The sequence below is a fragment of the Periplaneta americana genome, chromosome 12 (genome assembly GCF_040183065.1).
Source record: "Periplaneta americana isolate PAMFEO1 chromosome 12, P.americana_PAMFEO1_priV1, whole genome shotgun sequence".
NCBI classification, from domain to species: Eukaryota; Metazoa; Arthropoda; class Insecta; order Blattodea; family Blattidae; genus Periplaneta; species Periplaneta americana.
Genome location: NC_091128.1, coordinates 166327218 through 166352395, shown reverse-complemented (window position 1 = coordinate 166352395; position 25178 = coordinate 166327218). Strand labels below are relative to the sequence as shown.

The 25178-nt window shown below is 37.1% G+C and overlaps 1 protein-coding gene across 2 annotated transcripts in view; it reads left to right on the top strand.

The window, feature by feature from the left end:
* Positions 1-25178, top strand: part of LOC138711154 (inactive dipeptidyl peptidase 10) — a 491022-nt gene that overhangs the window by 335554 nt on the left and 130290 nt on the right. For both annotated transcript variants that reach the window (XM_069842506.1, XM_069842507.1), the window contains exon 6: positions 20691-20905. In XM_069842506.1, coding sequence (XP_069698607.1) covers positions 20691-20905 — 215 coding nt within the window. The remainder of the gene's footprint in view (positions 1-20690; positions 20906-25178) is intronic.

The following is a 25178-nucleotide window of genomic DNA, read 5'->3' as shown; positions in this document are numbered from 1 at the left end:
CAATATTAACTGCTACTTTGCGCTGTATTTTACAGAATGTTTACTTTAACCCTCATTACCCATTTTTGACTTACACCACTTCTGCTCTGAAAATAAAATTAGGCCTACATTTTCTGAGTTAATTGAAGTTACAATTTTTTCAACAAAATTGTGTATTCATTTGTTCTCACCTACGCCATAATAACAGCAAGTGCATATAAATTACGTGTTATATAGGTAGGGTAAGTTAAAATTAAGTTTATTTGTGAAAACTAGAAATGTAATGTAAAATGCGGTAAACTTTCCATAAAAATTTAAGCCATAATATCAGCACTATTAGCGACTCAAAATAATAATAATAATAATAATAATAATAATAATAATAATAATAATAATAATAATAATAATAATAATAATAATAATAAAAATGAAAAAATAATGAATTTCATAAATCAATGTTTGTCAAATTAAGGTTTAAATCTTCCCCTTTTTTATTTTTAAGTTTACCTCAGCGGCCGAGTTTGCCCCAATTTGCGGTATGGAAAATAGTTAATTTCTCAGGAAATAGGGAGAGGAGTTCACCACGCGATGTACCCTACGAGATATGCCCTACAATTTTGACTCTTCTCACAGGAAATATAGAGTTTCAATGGTTCATAAATATATTTAGGAATGAATTGAATTAACAGTCCACGTACAAACAATTATATTATTTCAAACCATGATACGTGATCAGGGCCATGATTGAGTTGTAAGGAGCAGAAAGAATTACGTTTATTCCCAGCTTCTGAAACTTGTAGATTAACTGCGTGTGAAATTCTTCCAGGATTCTAAAGTAAAATTAATAAGAACCATATACACTTATTGTATAGCATAAAAATATAAAATAAATTACGCAAAACCCGTTTTCTGATGTGTTATCATATGTCGTGTGCACACTTTTAACTTGCCTGCCGCTAGAGGGCTACTGTCGCGCCAGCTGTCAAATGTTGGCATATTTTATACGTATGAGTTGCGCGACTGTATGTTTTAGACTGTGCTTATACCTTGACCAAAACTACTTCCGACTTGACAGTTTACAAAGAAGGGGGAGCAGTGTTGTCATGTTGTCCATCTTTCGTGTAAGCGAGCGCGCTGCCGGTAGAGTGCAGTAATGAACGGCTGACATGAACACACATTTCTAACCAATTTGTTGAACACTAGGCATTAAAATTTGTGTACGTTAATTTTATTAGTCTATTATCTATTATTATTATTATTATTATTATTATTATTATTATTATTATTATTATTAGTACTAGTAGTAGTAGTAGTATAAAGCGTCGAAAGGACTGTAAGCTGTAAAAACAGGTTTAAATTTAATACGAAGCCTCTACTTTTATGAGCGTCGGTATTCGTTTATGTAATGTTGTTAGAAAGACGTTGAAAAAATTGTAAACTATAAATATATTTATGATTAAAAATCTGCACGGCCTTTTTCTTTTCCAATATCGATAACAGCGCTCTTATTAATTTTAACACAAGCAGCATTTCTCATTACGACTTGCGCCAAAGGTAAAAGAGGCCCGCCATTATCTTTTTCCCTCTCAAAATACTCTTACATAACACACCATCTCTCGCGCTTGACTCTTTAACGGGGCACCTTCTACAACATTCTTTGTTCTCCGCCTGCCTTTCCTTCCTTCCGACATTGCACAAGTCACCTGTTTCGAAATTCTTGCAGAAACTAGAAAACACACACTAGCCACACACTCCACCAATGACAACGAAGATAGTACGTGTAATAAAATTCAAACACAATAATTATCGATACACTGAAACAATAATATAACTAATTAATATTTTTAATTCACACAAAACACGCGCTAACCAGCCAACTCAAAGTCATTCCGGGCCGTGGTATTCACGTGCAACTTGTAAACATAGACACGGCAACACCGTCCCGTTACCATGGTTACGCGTCTCTCGTGATTGGTTGATCTGAATGGTTGCCATGGTAACATGCTAAAGGCGCCATATGTCAGGTCGGAAGTTGTTTTGGACAGACCATAGGTGTGGCGGCGAGGGGAGCGTCTGGATGCTGAGAGGGTAGAGGGGCGGTGTACTACGGCGACGCGGCGAGGGGAGGTTGCGCGCGCATCTGCTGCTTGCCGAGAAGGGAAGGAAGCAAACTGCTACGTGCGGAGTGAAGGTGGGGACGGACCCTCCCGAACAGAATCATCCAGAAGTCCGTCGAAGTGGAAATAGCCAGAACTCGAACTTTCTCGTCCACGTCGCTGTGGGTATAAATTACGCACGCGAGTGAACTTGGAACAGTCAATAAGTAAGTAAGTCAGTGTTATTACAGTCAGTGGACAGTAAGCGAGTTAGTCTTGTGTAGCAGTGAAGCCAGCTTCGAGACCAGAGCGCGACTTGAGTTGTGTCCGTAACTGTGGAGCCTGAGTTGTGTCCGTAACTGTGCAGTGGACCGCAGTTGGGGGACCTGAGTTCGAAGTTCAGCGGATCGTCTCTGAAGGTCTGGGGTTCGAGATTCTGTGAACGCGAGTGACTGAGCTAGAAGAACTAGCCAAGACAAACGAGCTGTGAACTGAGAACTGACAGTTCTGTGTTGTAAATAGTGCTTTGTGAATATTGGTTGCATCGTTGTTCGTAATAGTCCAAGTAAATAGTCATTGTCGTCTGTGGAGTGCACTAACGAATACTGTGTTACTGTGTGGAGAGCAAATCCTATTGTTGAGATAATAAAATTACATTGTTGTTTAGTATAAAACTTACAGTATTTATGCGACAAAACCTTTTTATAAGGCTGTACGTTGAGACAGCAGTGGCGTATACTGGTTAAAGGGTTTGGGCTACCGCTGACCCTATTATTACACAAAATATATCTAACAATTACTTTAATTTTAATTATTATGGTAAAACTAATAATACAAAATTATTACATTATGTTATATTATAAACTTTTTCTTTTGTAATTTCCTTGGGCTACCGCCGGTAGCTCCGGTAGCCCGCAAAATACGCCCCTGTGAGACAGTAGTTTGAAGAACGGTTGAAACGTCATGATAGACACCAATAAGGCATCATTCATGAAGCAACTAAGTCAAGTCATTTCCTCCTCCATTGCATACCTCGCTGACTAGTAACACAGTTGACTAATCAGACTTGAGATGTACCTATGCAACAATTATTGTTCTTCCTCTGACACATATCGTCAAGTGAGATGTACTGGTTGATAACAGATGTACATATCAGCCAGAACCTCAATCAGAGGTTGAGAGAAAAGATATACAGGATGTCTCAGGATAATGTACTGTAGTTTGGGTTAATGTGCACCGATTTAACCTGATATACTTATGTTCGGAATGTAACGTTTGGGAAGTTACAGATGGGCGAATTTTTAAATGGAGGTATGCAGAGACATTATAATAATAATAATAATAATAATAATAATAAAATATAAAGCGCCCAATGGGCAAAAGTCCGTATGACTCTAGTCTAAAAGGTTGTTGAGATGTACACAGTCACACTGTACACTACACTGACTCTAGTTTGTACAAAATTCAATCAGCGATACTGATCTCTTGTTACAATACAAGGCATGGTAAGTGTCACACTGTTCACCACACAGAACACATATGCATTCGTGACAGGCCTGGTGGAAAGACTTCCTGGTGCAGATGCGATGGTGGAAACCACGGATCACTACGTGCCTCAGTTCATATTCTGCTCGCATCCATTCCTTATTTGCCATGGCGTCAGTATTGTAGAAGCTTTCACTTACGGAGGCCCTCTTCATTCGGAGCTCTCGTGGCAGTTCCTCACAGGCTGGTGTAGATGGCAGTAGCATTCGCAGTCTCAGGTCTTCAACCAAAAAAAGTTTCCCTGGCTAAGACATATGCATGTCAGGATAGAGAGAATTTTGAAACTCCTAGCACCCTTTTCAGGTACCTTGGTTTCAGACTTTCGAGCTCTTGTAGCTGTCTGCGTAATAGATATTCCCATATGATTTCTAACCTATATTTGATATTTGATATATTTGGTCACAGCACTTCTTTACATGTAATGGTGTACCTCACATTTCTGTATCCGGTGCCACCATTAACACTTACAGTAACACATATTTGCAGTACATGTCTACACAACTTCTACCAATTAAACTATGTACTTTTTTTATTATTACTTGTTCAATCTCCCTTTCAGTATTTCTCCTACATTTCGTTTGCTATTCTCTATTTGATCATTAATCGTAATATATCTAAATTTATATATGCCTTTCAAACCCCCTTTTTCCTCTAACTACTATTCACTAAGATTTCAATTTCACTTATTCTCTACAAATTATCATATTGAATTATTTGCCTTACTTGTTCTTTGACCTTTTCTCCTATCTGTCTCTTATATTCATTTACTGTTCCAACGTTCAAATGTCAGTACTAATTTTATGCTGTCACTTGTTCATTTCTTTTAACCCTTTTTCACTTTTCACTCATTCATATTTGCGCTCACTTTCAACTTTCTCTCTATTCCACTTACACCTAAACCTTTCACAATGCTCTCACTTCCTATAAATCTTATATTTCTCTCTACACATCAGCTTATACACTTTCTCGCTCCCCTATACTTCTCTATCATTTACAATTACAATTACCCTTTACTAGCAATTTTTGATCATATCCCCACATTTTTTAATCGTATCTAATAACATTGCTATATCCTCAGCTCTAACCTATATGTGAGTGGGGGTAGTACTTTAACCCGAAAGAGTTCCATAGCTGTATTTATTGACATTCTTTGTAGATGTCTAATGTCACTTATGCTTCTGATTGCGGCCGTAAGTCTTTTCTTTAGATGAACTGAAAAGGTCTACCCGGTCACTTGCATTGTAATCCCTAGGTACTTAAATTGTCGCTTTTTACGTCCTCCGCAGACGATGTAGTCCTCTTTACCCAGTCGCCCTCCTCTCCTAGTTCGGTCTTCAATGCATTTACTACTAGTTCGTTTTCATCTGCCCATTGGGTAATGAGCTCCATTCCTTTCTGCAGATCTTTTACGTTATTGGAGGCTAGGGCCATATCATCTGCATATATGTACACATTTAGGTTCTCTACGTCCTCCTTGATTTTGGTGGAAACATCATGTTTCAGGATATTAAAAAGTATCGAGCTCAAAGGGTCCCCTTGTAACACTCCAATTGTTTGGGCAATCCAGTCCGATTGAGAAAGTCCGTCAGAGACCTGTATTTGGTTGTGTGTTAGAATATTAGCTATTAACCTCGTCATGTCAGAGTATCCAATAAGGCTTTCCAGTTTTCCAATTAATTTCCTTCTATTGACACATTATTATTATTATTATTATTATTATTATTATTATTATTATTATTATTATTATTATTATTGTTGTTATTATTATTAATGAATTATTTTGTATTACAATCTTTGTATCATTCCTATCACGATTATTATATTATTATTATTATTATTATTATTATTATTATTATTATTATTGTTGTTGTTGTTGTTACTATTATTTATATCATCAGCATTATTATTTGAACCCTGTAAAATTTATGTAGACTACTGGACTGTACCCGAGCACGAGCATTATGCTCATTTCGGGTATCTATTCATATGTATTCAATTCAAATGTAAATTGTAAATAAATTTGAAATTTGAAATTTGAAAATTTGAAATTTGAAAAGCTTTAGTACAATCGATGAATATTACATATTTCTTCCCATGAGCATGTAGCTTCTCTCGTATGTCCTTTAAGAGACTGCAGAGACATTATAGACACAATGTTAACGTTCATGTTCACTATCAATATTTCGAGACAGACTTCCAAGGACGTCACATGATAACAAATACAGAGGTGTGAAAATTATTAGAATAATCTTAATTTTAAAGGTTTTTTAATAGTTCCTTCACAAATATTAATTGAATTGATGAATATTGGTATATATTACTATACTGATGTAGGATATATTTATTACTAACAATGACGGAAAGCGTTGTTGTACATTGGTATTTTTCTTATTTTACAATTGTTATGGGAATTAAGAAATTATTATATTATGTTGGCGGAATTGGAAACATAAAAAATTATATGCACAAAACAGATGTATACGTTCATTTGAACCTTCACAACAATGTAAACGCAAAGAACAATTTGTTTAAAGCATTTCTTAATTAATTTTTGATGTTTCCAATTCCGCCAACATAATATAATAATTTCTGAATTCCCATAACAATTGTAAAATAAGAAAAATACCAATGTACAACAATGCTTTCCGGCATTGTTAGTAGTAAATATATCCTACATCAGTATAGTAATATTATATACCAATATTAATCAATTCAATGAATATTTTGAAGGAACTATTAAAAAAACCTTTAAAATTAAGATTATTCTAATAATTTTCACACCTCTGTAGTTTACACTTCAACAAATCTTAGTACAAAACTTACAAGCAAACATTATGATGAGGGAAGATAACTTTTTTTTTCTTCCACTATGTTAATAATGTCAAAAGAAGTGCTTATACAAATTTTGGCCACTCGACCGCAATTACGAGGCCGTCCAGAAAGTGATTTTCCCTGGGGCCGTTTACAGAAAAAGCACAATTGCATGGAAAGATTTATTAGAACAGATACAGAAATTGTTGCGTTATTTGTCAACATACCCCCCACTGGAGTTGAGACATTTTTCGTATCATTGGATAAATTTTTGTATCCGTGTGTCGTGGAAGTCAGCCGCCTGGGATCGGAACCAGCGTTTGACAGACTTCTGCACTTGTCTGTCGATCCCATGATATAACAAAAGTCTCAATTCCGGTGGGAAATATGTTGAAAAAAGCTCAACAATTGATGTGTCTGTTCCAATCAATTTTTCCAATGAAATTGTGTTTTCTTTCTGTTAACGGCCTCTGGCGAACTTACGGCTCTCGTAATTGTGGTCGAGTGGTCAAAATTTATATAAGCACTTCTTTTAACATTATTAATATGGTGAAAGGAAAAAAATGAACTTCTCTGTCTGCCCCCATCAGAATGTTTAGCCATACTTGTTAGTTTCAACTCATATACTGTACGAAGAAAAAAATACTTCTTCAAATAGTGTTGCAACAGCGCTTGGTTTCTTGTAACTATCGCGTACCAGTACGCTACACTGGCTGCAACGTATACAGATACTATCCTTCCCCAATGCCTAAAACATCAGTGAACGAATACTAGATTGTACTCACTGTGAAGGTTTCCCTTTCAACAACTAACTATCCCGTTTTGAGGCGTCGAACATAGGCCCCCTCGCTCTGCTTTGCAGCCAACTCCATTGGTTAAAGCCGCAGATAGAACTGACAGGGGTTTACCACCACGAGATGGAGGCAGGATTTGCTGGTTTGCCTTCTAAGCCCCATTTAACGGATGGCGCTCTGGTATTGCTTCGTGAACATATCTATTTACATCAGTTCACTACACCAGGACAAACAAGCTTCAAACCCAAACTAAATAAGAAATATTAGCCTACAACAAAATTGACAGTTTTTCATAAATATTTGAGCGTTTCACTGCAATTCAGAGTCTTCATCACATTATTCTTGATATTTCTGTTTATGATTTAATTTCCTGAATTTTTAAAAACATGTAAGACGTCATGTTCAAAAATCGTTCTTATCCAGTTTGTATAGCCTAGTTTTACATAAACCCATTTTAAAATTCTAAGATACTAGTGGCTTGTGTAGCAAATGCTGCTGCAAACTAAGTTCGTTAGATGTTCAAATAAAAATTTTTCAGATTTATTTTCAATGAAGAATACTTGTCTTTTTGATAGTTATTTGCTTCCATAATAATGAAACATACTCCCTCTGAATGGATTTTTTTAGGCCAAATACTTTTTCTTGAACCTATCCAACTTCAGTTTTTGAGTTTCAACGCGAAAACGCAAGTATCAATGTCAGGACGATAGCAGTAGCTATTTCAGGTCATTGTGGATTGTAGGCAAAAGTTAAAAAAATGTCAAGTTTGCTAAGCTTTCTAACAATAGCATTTTCGTATAGCTGCTGCATGTAGAACTTCAAATATAGAGCGTAAAATCATTTTATCCTACTAAAAGATCTTGCTGAAATGATCTGGAGACTACAAAATTTTCAAGGCCTCTTATTTTATCAGTAAGTAATACCTTTTTATCTTTCCTTAGAAACTAATTTTTGCGCTCTCTCGAGCCAATACTGAAGGCAATGACACATATCAATATCTACACTACACCGCCATTACTTACTTACTTACTGGCTTTTAAGGAACCCGGAGGTTCATTGCCGCCCTCACATAAGTCCGCCATTGGTCCCTATCCTGAGATACACCGCCATTAAGTATATGAAAAAGACCCAACCCGACTGGTTTAATAAGTATAAAAATATTTGATTTTTAATAACAATATTATTATCTTACTTAAGTTTTGTAGTTATATATAGCAGTCACTCAGTAAATTATAGAAATGAAGATGTAAATTAAGATATTCTCTACATTTACTTACATAACCTCAAAACGTTTCACTTTCATGTCATCAATATAGCATCAATATTATGTACAATTAATGAAGAATAGACGCATCATGATATTAACTATAATAATATTTAATTTATAATGCTAATATTGTCATCAAACCACCTCAAGTTTCGTAGATTTGAATATCCAATACACAGCTGTACTCAGAAAATTATACACTGCAGAATCATTTTTAATAACAAATTGAATTGAGCTCTAAATATGTCTGCAATCCTGCAGGTCATGGCCTTCGTGTAATAGCCTATTGTTTATTGTAGTGTGTGTTTTGTTCTGAAATTCAATCAAGTCGGCCGTGATTGAATAAAATTAGTTCTCAAAACTGACAACAGATGGATTTTTGGGAAATAGGAAAATTATGTAGGAAAATTGACATTTCACTGAAAACTACTACTTTTCCGAAAAACTTTGGATGCCAGGCATGAAAATGAGGGGTCACTCATTAAAATCCGTTCAGCCGTTTTCCCGTAATTTCCATTACCAGTTCAAATTATATATATATAGATTTTTTTGATTTTTTAGTGGTTCACTTTACGATGCTTTATCAATTGCTATGATTATCTAGTGTCTGAATAACATGGTGATAATGCCAGCGAAATGAGTCCAGAGTCCAGCGCCAAGAGTTATCCAGTATTTTATCTTAATTGGTTGAGGGAAAACCCCGGAAAAAAACCCTGAACCATGTAACTTGTCCCAAGTAGAATTTGAATCCGGGCCCGCTCGTTTTACGGTCAGGTATGCTAACCGTTACTCCACAGCGGTGGACTATTGTTTGATAACCTACTTGAATATATTATTATGTATTTAAAAATTAAAACATATAAGAAGAAAATCAATCTGAAAAGTTTCATTATTGAAATCTTTTTTAACTAATGGTGGTATTTAACTGCACGACTTTCATCCATATGAAGCCAGTTGTGTAGATCAATTTACCGACAGGGTCGTTGCCCAGGGTGCGCCATAGGAGGCTGGTGTATGCTACACCCGTGATGAGATGAGAAGCCATAGGGGAACCGGAGCTCCTGGAAAAAACCCCTGTGCTTGCCCAACACAAATTATAAATCGGGGATACACCGGGGATCGAGCCTGGGTCCACAGAATTATAAGTTCAGCGTTCCAGCCACTAACCACCGTGGCGGCGGATAGTAACAAATTAACCCATTAGTACTCAGAACTATTTTCGTTTTAGTTTTCTACATTTTTTCACATATACTCGTATAGGGCTATTCAAAAGTAAGTTTCCATTTTGAAACAGCTGTATCTTCTGTACATATCAGCAGTTTGGTTTCACGTAGGTACTATTACCAAATACCTTACTATAATAATACCGGACACCTGTATACTGGGTGTTCATTTCAAAGTGTGTCATGACGTCACTTATGAATCAACGATCTGAAGCGAGTTTCAGCTTTTATGTCAGAGAAGTTGTCTATTAATCAATGCGTTCAATCTGAACTTGAGAACGTGTACGGTATAACTTGAACGTCGTAGCAACAGATGGCGGTCTGTACGGTCTGTGTGCTACCATAACCTCTTTCGAACTGTGTTTTGCGCGGCCAAGTCGTACGCAGGGTATTTGTTATCATCGGTTGCGTACGGCAACATTCCACAATACAAATCAAATGCTCCGTGTTCATGTTGACCGTCGAAGTTAATGTCAACAAATACGTAAGAAATCGTCTTAACCCTCTCCCCATATCCCGACAATAAGAAAAAAACCCACCTCAGTACATATTTCCAAACAGTTCACATTTCTGGCACTACCGGCGTTACCGTACATAGGCTATCAGTAAGTACTCTTCAGAATGAACGCCGTACTTCCTATGCAACTTCTCTAACGCATAGGTAATACACCTCTGCGGAAGTGTAAGAAGATTGAATTCTCTAGGCTCATCGACTAGTCATATGACGGCATACAGCGAGCCATGACACACTTTGAACTGAACACCCAGTACTAGCAGCATTGACGTGAGTGCGAAATATCGCGGACCTGACATCTAGCGGAGCGGAGTGGAATTACGTCCACAAATACAAATATTAATTGAATAGTACCGTATTTAATGTAACATTATGTTTTATATGAAAGCTGCATATTATGAGAAATGTATTACATGCTTCATATTATTTTCCGTAATTAATTGTTGCGTATCTTTTCTTTGCTTTAGTGAGACAAAATCAATTCTGACATTAAGAATGAATTTACAATAATGCTTTATATACCCATTGCTGACAACTGCAAAGATAAAATTGATAGTAATCTGATGCTTGTAATGATTAGTAGGCTAAAGGCATGTAGACAACAATAAAACTTAATTTGCTAGAACCTTAAAATTTCCAATACAGTATATTTTAACTTCTATTCATTTATTAGGCCTAAATAAAAAAAGCTAATTTTATTGTTCTATAAACACAGAGACAAAGGCATTAGGCCTAATAAAGAATTTTGTTGACTCACGTTTTATGAACTGTCGGAAATCGAAAGTACGATTTGGAGCAATTTGTAATGCTGTAATTGTAGCAATTATAAACAGCACATATACACCCTGACATTTTAACACAGCACTAATTAATAAAACTATTAACTAGCCCAGAGTTGATTACAGCTTGTTTCGCGAGTATCTCCACACCGGCCGCCTAGGTAGCAGCACCAACGTCGTTCGCGCGCAGAACTGCTAGCTGACCGGTATTGTTATAGTAAGGTATTTGCTATTACTATTTATAAGGTTTGGTTTTTTTTTATCGATGCGTGTTTCATTGCTATGGTAACTGTGTCACGTCTTATATAATAGTACATTATGCAACGAGCCTATAATGAAGGTAATTAAGAAGCGAGTATGGACATTTATGAAACGAGCGCAAGCGAGTTTCATAATTTGCATACGAGCTTCTTAATTACCATTATAGGCGAGTTTCATACGACTTTTTATGCTCGACCATATTTCTAACTTGATATTATTAATTTTCTTTGTATCTGACCTTGGCCAATGTCCCGTATATTGTGAGATGTGCGCAGACGCGAAAGTATTGATTTTTTCCGAGGAACAGATGTTCACATTGACCTTGCTAGGCCATAAGAACCTACAGAGATAACATTAAAATTAAATTAGACATTGAAAAACGAGATGACAAATTGAATTTATTTGAATATTATTTACAATTAACGCTAATAATTATTATAGTAACAGAACATAACCTTCTGCGACAGTATTGGATTTCCAGCCTCCGTGACTTTTCGCTAATTCCCTTTCGATTGCATATCCGAGAATAATCGATACTTGCGGTTTTATAACGGTAGAAAGCTGACCTGTCATTGGCTGAACAGTTGTAACCTGAGTCGTCATTGGCTGAAAGACCTGATCTTTAATGAGTAGGTGTACTTTAATGACATACATTAAAGGTCTGCTACCAGGTGTATAATTACTACATTTCGGCATGGTGGAGCATAAAAATAATAATATCTTTGTTCAGAATACAGATGGCAGTAGTAGGAGATTAGTTTTAAAATTTTTTGCTATGATTTTACCTTTACGAGCTCGAATTGGCAACCTTCAATTCCATAATGAATGTAATAGACAATATGCATATGCTTTGAGAAGATATCGAACGTTACATGGATTGAGAAATGGACAGATGAGGCACATTTCGTATTGAACGGAGGTGTTAACACTCATAATTGCAGGTTATTGGCAGAAGATAATCCGACCACAATTATACAGCAAGGATTACATGATATCATGGTTACTATCTGGTGTGGTTTTACGTCACATTCACAATAGGACCATATTTCTATGGAGAAATTGAAAATGGACAAACAAAAGCAGTGACGGTAACCAGGCAGCGATATTTTCAAATTTTGCAAGACTTTGCAATACCAGCGTTACAGAATCATGAAATCGACAACATTCTTTTCCTGCAAGACGGCGCTCCACCTTACATACACAATAATGTAAAAAAACTATTGCGCAACACACTTGGTGATCGTGTAATTAGTAGGTATTTTCCGAACAGTTGGCCTTCTAGGTCACCAGATATAAATCCAGCTGACTACTCGTTATGGGGTTATCTAAAAGAAAAGGTATTTCTTAGTAGACCTACTACACGTGAGGAATTGAAACAGTCAATATCGGATGTCATTGAAAACATCCCTAGGAATGTGCTTACTAATGCCGATTATAGCATAGAATAAAGACTACTTCTTATTGAACAACACTGTGGTGGTCATATTTAATTTTTTCGTGTTTTAATAAAATCCCATTTCTTTACGAACAAATTGGTATTTTTATTTTTGTGGAATCTAAAAATTTGACAAACTTATTACTAGACTTCGATGAATTGCCACACGCAGCATGCAATCAGGTTGCCGATGTACGGTAGTATAGAGAAGGTGAGCGACCGCCCGGTCTCGTAGTATAAGCAGTTCATGTTAAGAGTTGTGACCGGTCCAAATAGATAGAGCAGCTACAGCTAATGTATACCTATGTAAGCACTTGCTTTTGCATTACTGTGGTTGGAATAGTCAAAGCTTAACATTTATTCAGTGCAGACAAGAATTCAATCAAACATACTACAATGAGTGTGTTGCTGTTCCAAACAATTGCTCCTGGAATAACCTTACCCCTGCAGCCAGTCTTTACCCGTTGGGGAACGTGGTTTGATGCTGTTCATTATTATGCAGAACATTACGGCAAAATAATGGAGGTAATTCATGCATTGGATAGCACAGACAGTTCAGCTGTTGCAGCTGTAAAATCATTGCTTTCTGAACAGCTATTGAAAGATATTCTGTCATTGATTCTAATTTTAAAATCGTGTCCAAAAGCATCACCCTGTTAGAATCGTCTAAACTACAACTCTCAGAAGCCCTTAATATAGTGGATTAAAAGTATCACAAACCATTATCCAAAATAACAATTCACTAATTTCAGAAAAAGTGAAATGTAAGTTGAGAAACATTATTGCTAAAAATTCTGCCTATTCACAACTTCGTATTATAAATGATGTACTATCAGGTAACGACAAGACGTCTGAAGTTGGTGTACTGAAATGTAGTGACTTTCCGTTCTTCAAATATGCACGTATTACATTGTGTGATGTTGAACGTACATTTTCTCAATCTAAAAACTGTTTAAGTGACCATCGGAGGAGGTTACTTTGCAGTCGCTCAAAATGTACGTAATTCTTCACTGTAATGTACATATTCAAATATTATGTGAGTATCTTACATTAAATTTTAAGAGTTAATATATATCATTATAAAATAATTGTGTATTTACATGTTTAGACATTTCCTACTTCAATGATCATTCATTACATTTCTTGAATGCAGGATACAGATTTTATTGTAACCGCAGTATATTGCTCAGTGTTTACATCAGAGACACACCCCCTTCTCATACAGTCTATACCGCGTGCACAGTAAACCTTACGATTCTCGTGGCAATTCCACGAAGTCTACTTATTACCATTTCAAAATGGGAACTTATTTTTGAATAACCTTATACATGATGCAAATCTAGTCTTTCAGGTAAAGCTTCCTGTAAAGCAGATTTGAATAATTTCAAGGGAAAAATTGTTCCGGGGCCGGGTATCGATCCCGGGACCTCTGGTTGAACGTACCAGCGCTCTGCCAACTGAGCTATCCGGGAACTCCACCCGACACCGTCTCAACTTTTCCCTTTATATCCACACAACTCGCGTGGGCTGACGAAACGCAAGAGACCCACATCGAGTGCACATAATCTCTGTGTGACTTGGAATTGTGGTTTTCTGTTAACGTACACAGTGACGTATATATTATTCAAATCTAATCTTTCAGGTAAAGGTCCCTGTAAAGCAGATGTGGATATAAAGGGAAAAGTTGAGACGGTGTCGGGTGGAGTTCCCGGGTAGCTCAGTTGGAAGAGCGCTGGTACGTTCAACCAGAGGTCCCGGGATCGATACCCGGCCCCGGAACAATTTTTCCCTTGAAATTATTCTTATACATGATATATGCATCGCTCATGTAATACGAAAAATACTAAACAAATTCTATAGGAATCAGAAGATGCTTGAGGTATAAGAAATTGTGGCTACCGTCTTTCGTTTTGAAATACAGAAAGAAAGAAATGTGTTAGTTCTATTTAAATAACTCTGTATTTATTAGCACTGCAATTGGGTATACACCCGGTGGCAGTGATGTATAATGATATACAATAACATTACAATAATTACAGCAATAAAATTACAATTTATAAAATAACATTATACTCATTTTCGCTGCAAATTTACGAAGCTTCATTTCCTGGCCATATTATTAGACGCATAAATGATTTTGAGAGGACCACCCTGAAAGATTGCCGCAGGTAAGCTGTTCAAGTGTGCTATTGTGTGGTTAACAAAGGAAAATTTTGCCACGTCTGTTCTTAGTTTTCTGATTTAAACTTCATAATGTGGTCAAGGATTTAAGGGTAATTGCATTAAATTTTTTTGTTTAGAATATCTCAACACATTTTTATCATGCCAAAATTTAAACATTTCTCGTCATAAATTGTCCGGTTTAGATTTAAGTTTTAAACTAATTTTCATATTTTTACATATACAGTGTGTAAGTGGTATAATCTGTGTAGATTAAAGGAGACAATGGAATACACTGAAATAAATAAAACCCTTTCCGCTCGGATGAGTCCTTTTTGAATCACTAACATTTTTGTAATCTCTGACTCAAATGATTTGCCTGATGGTTCTATTTGGTATCCTCGGAAGTAGTTTCGTTCTTTACCGATAGAGTACAGCATCCGCCAGTTCTTTGGCCAGCTAATATTAGAAAGAGGATTTTTTTTGTTTCTTCATGCTGTCTCTATGATGTTTTGCACCCATAAATTCAGGTCAGAAAGGGTTAAGTGCATGGTGAATTAAAAAATTAGACTGTAAATCTATGAATTTGGCAACAGGGCACCGCCTCACCTACGAAAACACACAAGAACTCAGGTCTCACTAGCAGCATCCCGTCCCTTAGTCACTGCAGTAGGGTTGCCAGACTTCCTAAATGCAGGAAATAGCAATGCGTGTTAATATTTTCATTTAATTTGCAAGAACATCGTGCAGTGTATTGTAAAACTTAAAAGGAATACATCATTGCTTGTTATCAGATTTTCTAGCGATAAGAGTAAAAATCAGAATCATGTGGATAGTACTTATCGAGTAAAACAGTGTTAACATTGACGGGATTTTTTTTTTTTTTTTTTTTTAGAAAAGTACTGATTTTCGACTAGATTAATATGGTAATAAATTGTTTGTTGTACTATATCCAAGGGATAAGCTGTTAAAATAGGTACAGTTATATGATTTCCACTCTTTATATCTTATTAGTAATTTCTACTGTTAGTTTTATATTTACAAAAACCGCCATTTAAAAGAGCCCTGAATCTTATATTATAGGACTAATTGCAAAAGCGAAGCTTTATGCCTGAGTCTGTCAGATTCACTTTTGTTTCCATGCACCACGAATGATGTCGGAGTTTACGGACGAAATAATACTGCCTAAACGTTACAATTTTTGTCGCCTTGTAGGCCGAGCATAGAAGTTTGACTTTAACATTTACGTTGTCATGGAAACAGTGTGAAAGACATTTGAGAAAAAATCAGACTCAATGTTTGTTTATCAGTCCAATTAATATAATGAGAGCGTAAAATGAAACTATAAAGAAGAATCTAGGAATGAGAAGTCCCCTTAGATGTAAGAACGACAGCTCGAAATGGTCAGCACAAGTCGAGTCGAGGGACAGGGAGAAGCATGGTATAATATATCGTGGCTACATCTGTTACCAAGAGCTGGGGACGGAGTAACTGCAGGGTAGGACGTAGGATTCCGCTTTTATTCGTCTTTATTCACGCAGAGAGATCTTCTACATGCAGCAGCAAGTCTATTACATTGGTTCTAAAAATTTACGTCATCATCCCTTTAAAGCCGAATTTATAAAATTTATGGTCGTCTAAAAATCCATCGCTTTCAAACGGATTGAATCTGTGATATTTCGGCTAAGATAGAAACACGATGACCGCTAAAATCCTTCAGGCGAGTAAAAAAGCCCAATAGTACGTAATTTCTACAGAGTTTAATAGCACACATATTATCAAATAAATAAAAATGCCTGTGTTTAATTACATTTAATACACTAAAATAATTAAAGCAATTGTATGAACATCTTTCTTTCTTTATGGCAAATTTGTCCAATTTATATCACGATTTATGACTTAGAAGTCCACCGATGTGGAGTAGCGGTTAGCCTGCCTGACCGTGCAACGAAGGGGACCGGGTTCGAATACTGGTTGGAACAAGTTACCTGGTTGAAGTTTTTCCTTAACCCATAAAGATCAAATGCAGGGGTAACTTTCGCCGGCATTATCACCTTAATTTCATTCAGGTTCTAGATGAACACAACAATTGATAAAGAGTCGTAAAATAACCAATTAAAAAAAAAAGACTTAGAATAGAATTCATAAACAAGAAATTTTGCTTTAAAACACTCGTTTAAAAGAAGAATTGAAACTTAAAACAAAAATAAAAATTGCATAATTTCTGAACACAGTCTCAAACACTGTACAAAAATCTTGATCCAAAATGAAATTACAGTTTTGCACATTCAGAAAAATGACTTGAATTTAAAATTATAGGCTATAATTGTCATTTGAGAATAATCAATAATTTAGTCTCAGTGAAATGGCAAGTTATCCAGTAACAAATTTTCCAACGTATAAATAAAAAAAATAATGTTTCAATATCTTAAACTCAAAAAGAAAATTCAAAATTTAACATCAATTCGAAAAAAAAGACAAATAAATAAAGAATTTCCAACAAATTTTTTCAATGATAGAATTGTAAATTTGTCGAACATTACATCATAAAAAAGTGTTCACGCAAATATTTTAATTGTTCTTGTTTAGTCAACTGTCCGAAACAGATCTGGACCCCACAAGAAGGCACCACTTATGAGGCAACTAGGCCAGGAGATAATGGGGTAGGGTGGCCAGTTCCTTTCCCCCTCCACTGCATACATCGCTGACTAGTAATATATTACACTAATCGGACTTCAGATGCATACAAACAATTGCTCTCCCTCTGACAAATATCGTCAAGTGAGATGTACTGCCTGATAATAGATGTACACATCAGCCAGAACCTCAATCAGAGGACAATGTTTTAATTAATTATTTTATTGTATTTTAATTATATTTTAAGTAGTACATTTCTGACATTGCCCACGCCAGGAATCAAGCTCTTACATCTTCTTTCTTTCTTCCTTTTCCCCAACTTCCATTTTCTTTTTATTCCTTTCTGTTCTTTATAACAAATAGATGAATGAATGAATGAATGAATGGAGTCAGTGAATGAATGGAATCAGTGAATGAATGAATGAATGAATGGAGTCAGTGAATGAATGAATGAATGGAGTCAATGAATGAATGAAGTCAGTGAATGAATGAATGAATGAATAAATGGAGTCAGTGAATGAATGAATGAATGAATGAATGGAGTCAATGAATGAATGGAGTCAGTGAATGAATGAATGAATGGAGTCAATGAATGAATGAATGGAGTCAGTGAATGAATGAATGGAGTCAGTGAATGAATGAATGAATGGAGTCAGTGAATGAATGAATGAATGAATGAATGGAGTCAATGAATGAATGAATGGAGTCAGTGAACGAATGAATGAATGGAGTCAGTGAATGAATGAATGAATGAGTGAATGAGTCAGTGAATGAATGAATGAATGAATGAATGAATGAACGGAGTCAGTGAATGAATAAATGAATGAGTGAATGAGTCAGTGAATGAATGAATGAACGGAGTCAGTGAATGAATGAATGAACGGAGTCAGTGAATGAATGAATGGACTCAGTGAATGAATGAATGAATGAATGGAGTCAGTGAATGAATGAATGAATGAATGGAGTCAATGAATGAACGGAGTCAGTGAATGAATGAATGGAGTCAGTGAATGAATGAATGAATGAATGGAGTCAGTGAATGAATGAATGGAGTCAGTGAATGAATGAATGAACGGAGTCAGTGAATGAATGAATGAATGAACGGAGTCAGTGAATGAATGAATGAATGAATGGAGTCAGTGAATGAATGAATGAACGGAGTCAGTGAATGAATGAATGAATAGTCAGTGAATGAATGAATGAATGGAGTCAGTGAATGAATGAACGGAGTCAGTGAATGAATGAATGAATGAATGAACGGAGTCAGTGAATGAATGAATGAATGAATGAATGAACGGAGTCAGTGAATGAATGAATGGAGTCAGTGAATGAATGAATGGACTCAGTGAATGAATGAATGGAGTCAGTGAATGAATGAATGAATGGAGTCAATGAATGAATGAACGGAGTCAGTGAATGAATGAATGGAGTCAGTGAATGAATGAATGAATGAATGGAGTCAGTGAATGAATGAATGGAGTCAATGAATGAATGAATGAATGGAGTCAGTGAATGAATGAATGGAGTCAGTGAATGAATGAATGGAGTCAGTGAATGAATGAATGAATGAATGAATGAATGGAGTCAGTGAATGAATGAATGGAGTCAGTGAATGAATGAATGGAGTCAGTGAATGAATGAATGAATGAATGAATGAATTTTTTATTAGGTTATTTTACGACGCTGTTCTAGGTTATTTAGCGTCTGAATGATACGACGGTGATAATGCCGGTGAAATGAGTCCGGGGTCCAGCACCGAAAGTTACCCAGCATTTGCTCGTATTGGGTTGAGGGAAAACCCCGGAAAAAACCTCACCCAGGAAACTTGCCCCGACCGGGATTCGAACCCGGCCCATCTGGTTTCGCGGCCAGACGCGCTGACCGTTACTAAACAGGTGTGGACGAATGAATGAATAAATAAAAGTTTTACTTCTACCAGAAAATGTTACACAAAAAGTTGTCGCTAATAAAATGGTGACCACTCCAGCAAACGTAAATGTTGTGCATGACATGATTTTGGAGGACTATACGAATTCGGCTCAAACGTATATCAGCGACTTATTTCATGCTTCCACATCGTATATCATGATTTTTATTACTTTTATCACAAGTAACTATTTCGGTATTAGGGATGCTGAACGACTTTCTTCAGCTTTTCCTGGCCATGTAGGGATTGCAGGAAATGAGGCCGCGGATGCTGCAGCCAGCGCTGGCGCACTGGATGGCTCTCTGGTAGGTATTGGCGCGAGAGGTGGCAGGACATTCGAAACTACTTGAAATATAAAATTTGGTAGCAATGGGAAGGAGAATGGTCTGCACAAGAGGGAAACAGATTACGAAATATAAAGAATACTGTTAGAGTTTGGGATTCGTCTACAAGAGCGTCGCGACACGAGGAGGTTTTACTCACCCGGTTGAGGATTGGCCATTGTCATCTGACACACGGCCATCTCCTACGTGGCGAACCTCAGCCGGAGTGCGATATGTGCCATGTTCCACTTACGGTGGAACACTTTTTATTGCGTTGCAGGAAATATGACCATGCACGGAGGCAATATGGAATTCGGCCGACATTACGTGACGCTCTTGGAAATGATTTTAATTGTGCAAATGCAGTTCTGAGATTTTTATCAAATACAGGTTTGGATAAGGTGATTTAGTTTTTTATCGATCCGTTTTACTCATCCTCCGGACCCTTTACATCCGGAGGTTACATTTGTTGTTTTATATTTGATTTTACATTGTTGACATTTCGGACTTTATACATCCGAATATTTTATAAAATTTTATGGTTTTAAAATAAGATTCACAAGTTATCTCTGGCGGCCTTAGTTTTATTGTTTTATTTGTTCGTCTTGAATACCACCTAGTGTGGTAGAATTGCTCACTTTTATGATTCTGTAGAAATCACCTTATGTATACTGCATTTGTGTGCCTCGTTTTATCGTGACAACGCTTTTTAGTTCTTTTAGCACTCTGATTATTATATTATTTATGTATTTGTTACATTAAGAATTTTAGATAAGGGCGCAAATAGCCATAGTAGCTGACGCGCCCTTCTTAAACCCTACTACTACTACTTCTTCAGCTTCACAACTCTTCCCCTTCATAGTTCATACAAGAAGAAGTGATGATGTAGTGTCAATGTATCAGGCAGAGTTGCAGACTGTCACGTGCCTTCTGTTGCAGCCATCACATCCCCATAAGACTCAACGACGCGCCGAAGGTTCAGCAAACCCGCCTCCAGCACGTCAGCTGGCTGGGCAACACCACGGCGCTCGTGCTGGTGGCCGACAACGACATCTACCTGCGCATGTCGCCCGACGGAGGACAGGACTTCCGCCTCACGGAGTCCGGGCAGCCCGGAACCATCTACAACGGCATTCCGGACTGGCTGTACCAGGGTGAGTGAGGAGCAGGTGTGAGCCCTGCAGGTATTGCAAAAAGAAACGTGTGCCAGCGTTCTGAGTGGAAATTATGTGACTCGATTATGTAAGGTCCAAGCTAATAGGCCATCTTACTCCGTGCAGAGATCTCAGTTTTGCTAGCTATGGACCAACTTTTAAAATTATGAGTGTTTTTTTTTTTAGATATAATAGTCTGGAATCTATTGTACCAGAACTCTGATATGAAGTACTTCCAAAATTCAATCATTTGCCTTGGGATCGTCTGAAACACAATATGGAAAGAGTCTGTATCATCTTCAACGGGAACAACTGCTACACTTAATCTGACGAATTCTTAAAAGTTATGAACAGAATTTATACAGTGTGTCCCATTTATCTTGTGCACCTATTTTAACTTGTTTGTTCGGATAGATATTGGAATTTTTATTTTGTTTTTTTGCATTAGAACGAGGGGCTAACATGAGTGTGGAGATTTGGTACATTTTTTTTTATTTTAGTTGGTTATTTAACGACGCTGTATCAACTACTAGGTTATTTAGCGTCGATGAGATTGGTGATAGCGAGATGATATTTGGCGAGATGAGGCCGAGGATTCGCCATAGATTACCTTGCATTCACATTACGGTTGGGGAAAACCTCGGAAAAAACCCAACCAGGTAATCAGCCCAAGCGGGGATCGAACCCGCGCCCGAACGCAACTTCAGACTGGCAGGCAAGCGCCTTAACCGACTGAGCCACGCCGGTGGCTGATTTGGTACATGTAACTACATTATGGTACAAGATACACGTGACGTCATCAATTTTTCAAATAACACTACATACTTTAATCATGTTACGTTGATTACACACATTAAGACGAGTTCAAAAATGTATCACAATGTCACCTTCCTAATCAAAACAAGAAAACGAAACAAAAACGTACTTCGAATGTGATAATGTTATGCTTTGAGAGTCACAGAAGATGTTCCAAATGGTGACCATTCACATTAACGCACATTCGAAGGCGTTCCTCGATAGACCGTATGACTGCCCGACATGTTGCTGGCTGAACGGACACACAAGCCTGTCGAATGCGTTGCTGTATGTCGTCCGGTGTTGTCAGAATGTTCTGGTACACATTGTCCCTTACAATTCCACATAGGAAGAAGTCGAGTGGCGACAGGTCAGGTCCGGAGAACGTGCAGGCCACTGTACTTGGATTGTGACGTCGACAGTTGTTGTGGCTTGTCTACATATTAAGACAGCAAGCACACAACATACGACGTGTACGGACGTCAGTCATCTTTCGTTTTGTGTAAGTTAATGCACAAGATGAATGAGGCACCACAACAAACGGCACATTCTGATGGCATTTATTTTTGCATTTTGTTATTGTTATTGATTGGAAAGGTGACATTGTGATATATTTTTGAAATCGTCTTAATGTGTGTAATCAATGTAACATGATTAATGTATGTAGTGCTATTTGAAAAATTGATGATGTCACGTGTATCTTGTACCATAATGTAGCTACATGCACCAAATCTCTACACTCGTGTTAACCCCTCGTTATAACATAACTCTCAGAAACAAAAATTCTAATAACTATCCAAATAAAAACGATATAATAGGTGCACTAGATAAATTGGACACCCTGTATATCAACGTTGCTAAAGAAGGCCATTGTTTCGCTGTTTTCAATTGCAGAAACGAATCTTTACGGTATATTCTTACAAGAGAAAGCATGTCGCTATGTATACAAGATGTTAAGAAAAAAAGTATCCAATATTTTAGGAGGTGATAGTATGCATCAAAACAAGAAAATAACATCTAATAAACATGGGTCCTACAACACATACTTTCTGAAATCTGAACACTTCTTCATAGGAGGTATTCAATGTGACGTCCATTCATGGCAATGCATTTCTCTGCCCTACAATACAGCAGACTACCAGATAATCATACCATAGTTGACACCCCTGGCATGGAATAATGATACTTCGCAAGGAATACTGAAAACAAAAGTCTGGTTGCGGATGTGAGCGGGATTCAGCAGATATGGTGTTGTGAATTTTCGTAATCAGCATATGTGGGCTGAAGAAAATCCCCATGCAGTTGAAGAAACAAGGCATCAGCACCGATTCTCAATCAACGTATGGGCAGGCGTTCTTGGTGATAGATTAAGGGCCATACGTGCTACCTCAGAGATTAACTGGGACTCGTTATCAGGACTTTCTTATTAACGTATTAAAACAAATTTCAAATTAACGTATTAAAACAAATTTCAAAGAGTGCGTGATTCCTTACGCCGAAGTTCAGAGGAATGAATTGCCATGAATGGACGTCACATTGAGCACCTCCTATGAACAAGTATTCAGATCTCAGATAGTATGTGTTGTAGGACCCATGTTTATTAGACATTATTTTCTTGTTTTGATGCATACTAGCACCTCCTAAAATATTGGGTTCTTTAACACCCTGTATAAGATTATAAGTATACTTTTATTTTAATTTAACAATATAGGCTACTTTATCTACTAACGTTGCTAAAGGTCATTGTTTCGCTGTTTTCAATTTTTGCAGAAGCGAACCTTCACGGTATATTCTTATTGGGGAAGCTACTCTCTTTCACTAACCATTTAAACACAAGCATCATTTCAGAGAACTGAAAACATTAATTGCTGCAAGTCGATATTCCAGGTGTAACTTATAATACCATAATAATAAAAAACGAGAACCTCAAAATCCGCCATTAGGGAAAAATTTTGGCGAACCTCTTGCAAAATTTCGCGAACTCCCAGGGGTTCGCGAACAACAGTTAGGGAAACGTTGATCTAAGGCAGCCGTGGCGAGAACGTGACTCGCAAGACATTGTGGCTCGCAGTGATAGCTGTGCATTTCGCTTGCTTCTAACCTCCGTCAACTCCCACCCTCTCACTCACTGGAGTCAAACTCCGTTCCATTTGTATTTGTCTCTGACCTACGAATGGCATATGTCTCTCTCGAAACCATGTACGAAAGTTCCAAGTAGGATGGGAGGACACTTTTTTTGCTGTCAATATGATGAGAATATTAAATGTATGATTTGTTCACAAGTATTAAGAGGAAAACGGTTGTATAACATAAAACGGCATTATATTACATGTTTCTGATGAAACATTATAAGGTTAAGTGTTGTTATCATCATCATCATCATCATCATCATCATCATCATCATCATCTCTGTACGTCGATCCTTTTTCAGCAGGTGTACGAATAATGCGGTTAGCTCTTCAATTTTAACTCACTGATTTACTATGTGATGTCAAATGAAAGCTAGATGTATGAACTTGACAAATGTTGAACTTTAAAATGTTTGCCAAAAAATAAATATCCGAAACTTCGTTCTTTCGCTTGCTCTGTTGAAGCCATGTTCGCTACAACTTACGTTTGTGAAAAATTATTTTCAACAATGAAAATAGTAAAAACCAAATTTAGATCACGACTGACAGACAAATACCTTCGTAATCAACTACGACTGGCAGTAAGTGACATAATTCCTGATTTTGAAACTCTGTCGCAGAGACATTCTGAAGACAGTTAATTTTAGGTTGTGATATTGTTCATTTATTGTTCATTTATTTCTTCGTTACACGTACTAAACATTAGTTTGTGGCCTTGTACTGTATAAAATTATAGGCCTAGTGCTTGACGTAAGGAAAATGAAATTCATTAATAAGTCAGACAGTTGCTTCACTTCCCCTTCAGGTGTCCGCCTCCCTCCATAGGTGTTATGCACGTTGCAGGTTACACAGTGGCTCGGCGCACGATTACATTTTCGCCACCGCTGGTCTAAGGAAATGACCGATGTAATCTTTGCCGTTTTCCAATCCCAAGTATTCAGCAATCTGGCTGTGTACCTTCCCAAACATGTTTGTACCAACTACTTAGGCCTATACCTGTGTGCGATGATTATTCCAGTTCGACATGTAACCTGGGTGGAATTTATGATCTCAATACTGACAGGCGGGCTATCCTGCCTTAGCCAGGTCCTCTTCTCGAACGACTAACTGATAAGCCCCAGGGTTCAGAGCTCCAAACCCTTAAATCCTTCATGAGGATCAGAGATCCATACTACCCCCAAGACTTCACCCCCGCCTATTTTTAACTATTGCAGATGATAGATGAAATGAGGGGGAGGTGGAGAATGTTGGTGGAATGAGGGAAATGGGAGTACCCCGAGAAAACCCTCTGCAACGCCTGCTTTGTCCACCACAAATTTCATCACGACTAGATTGGGGATCGAACCCCA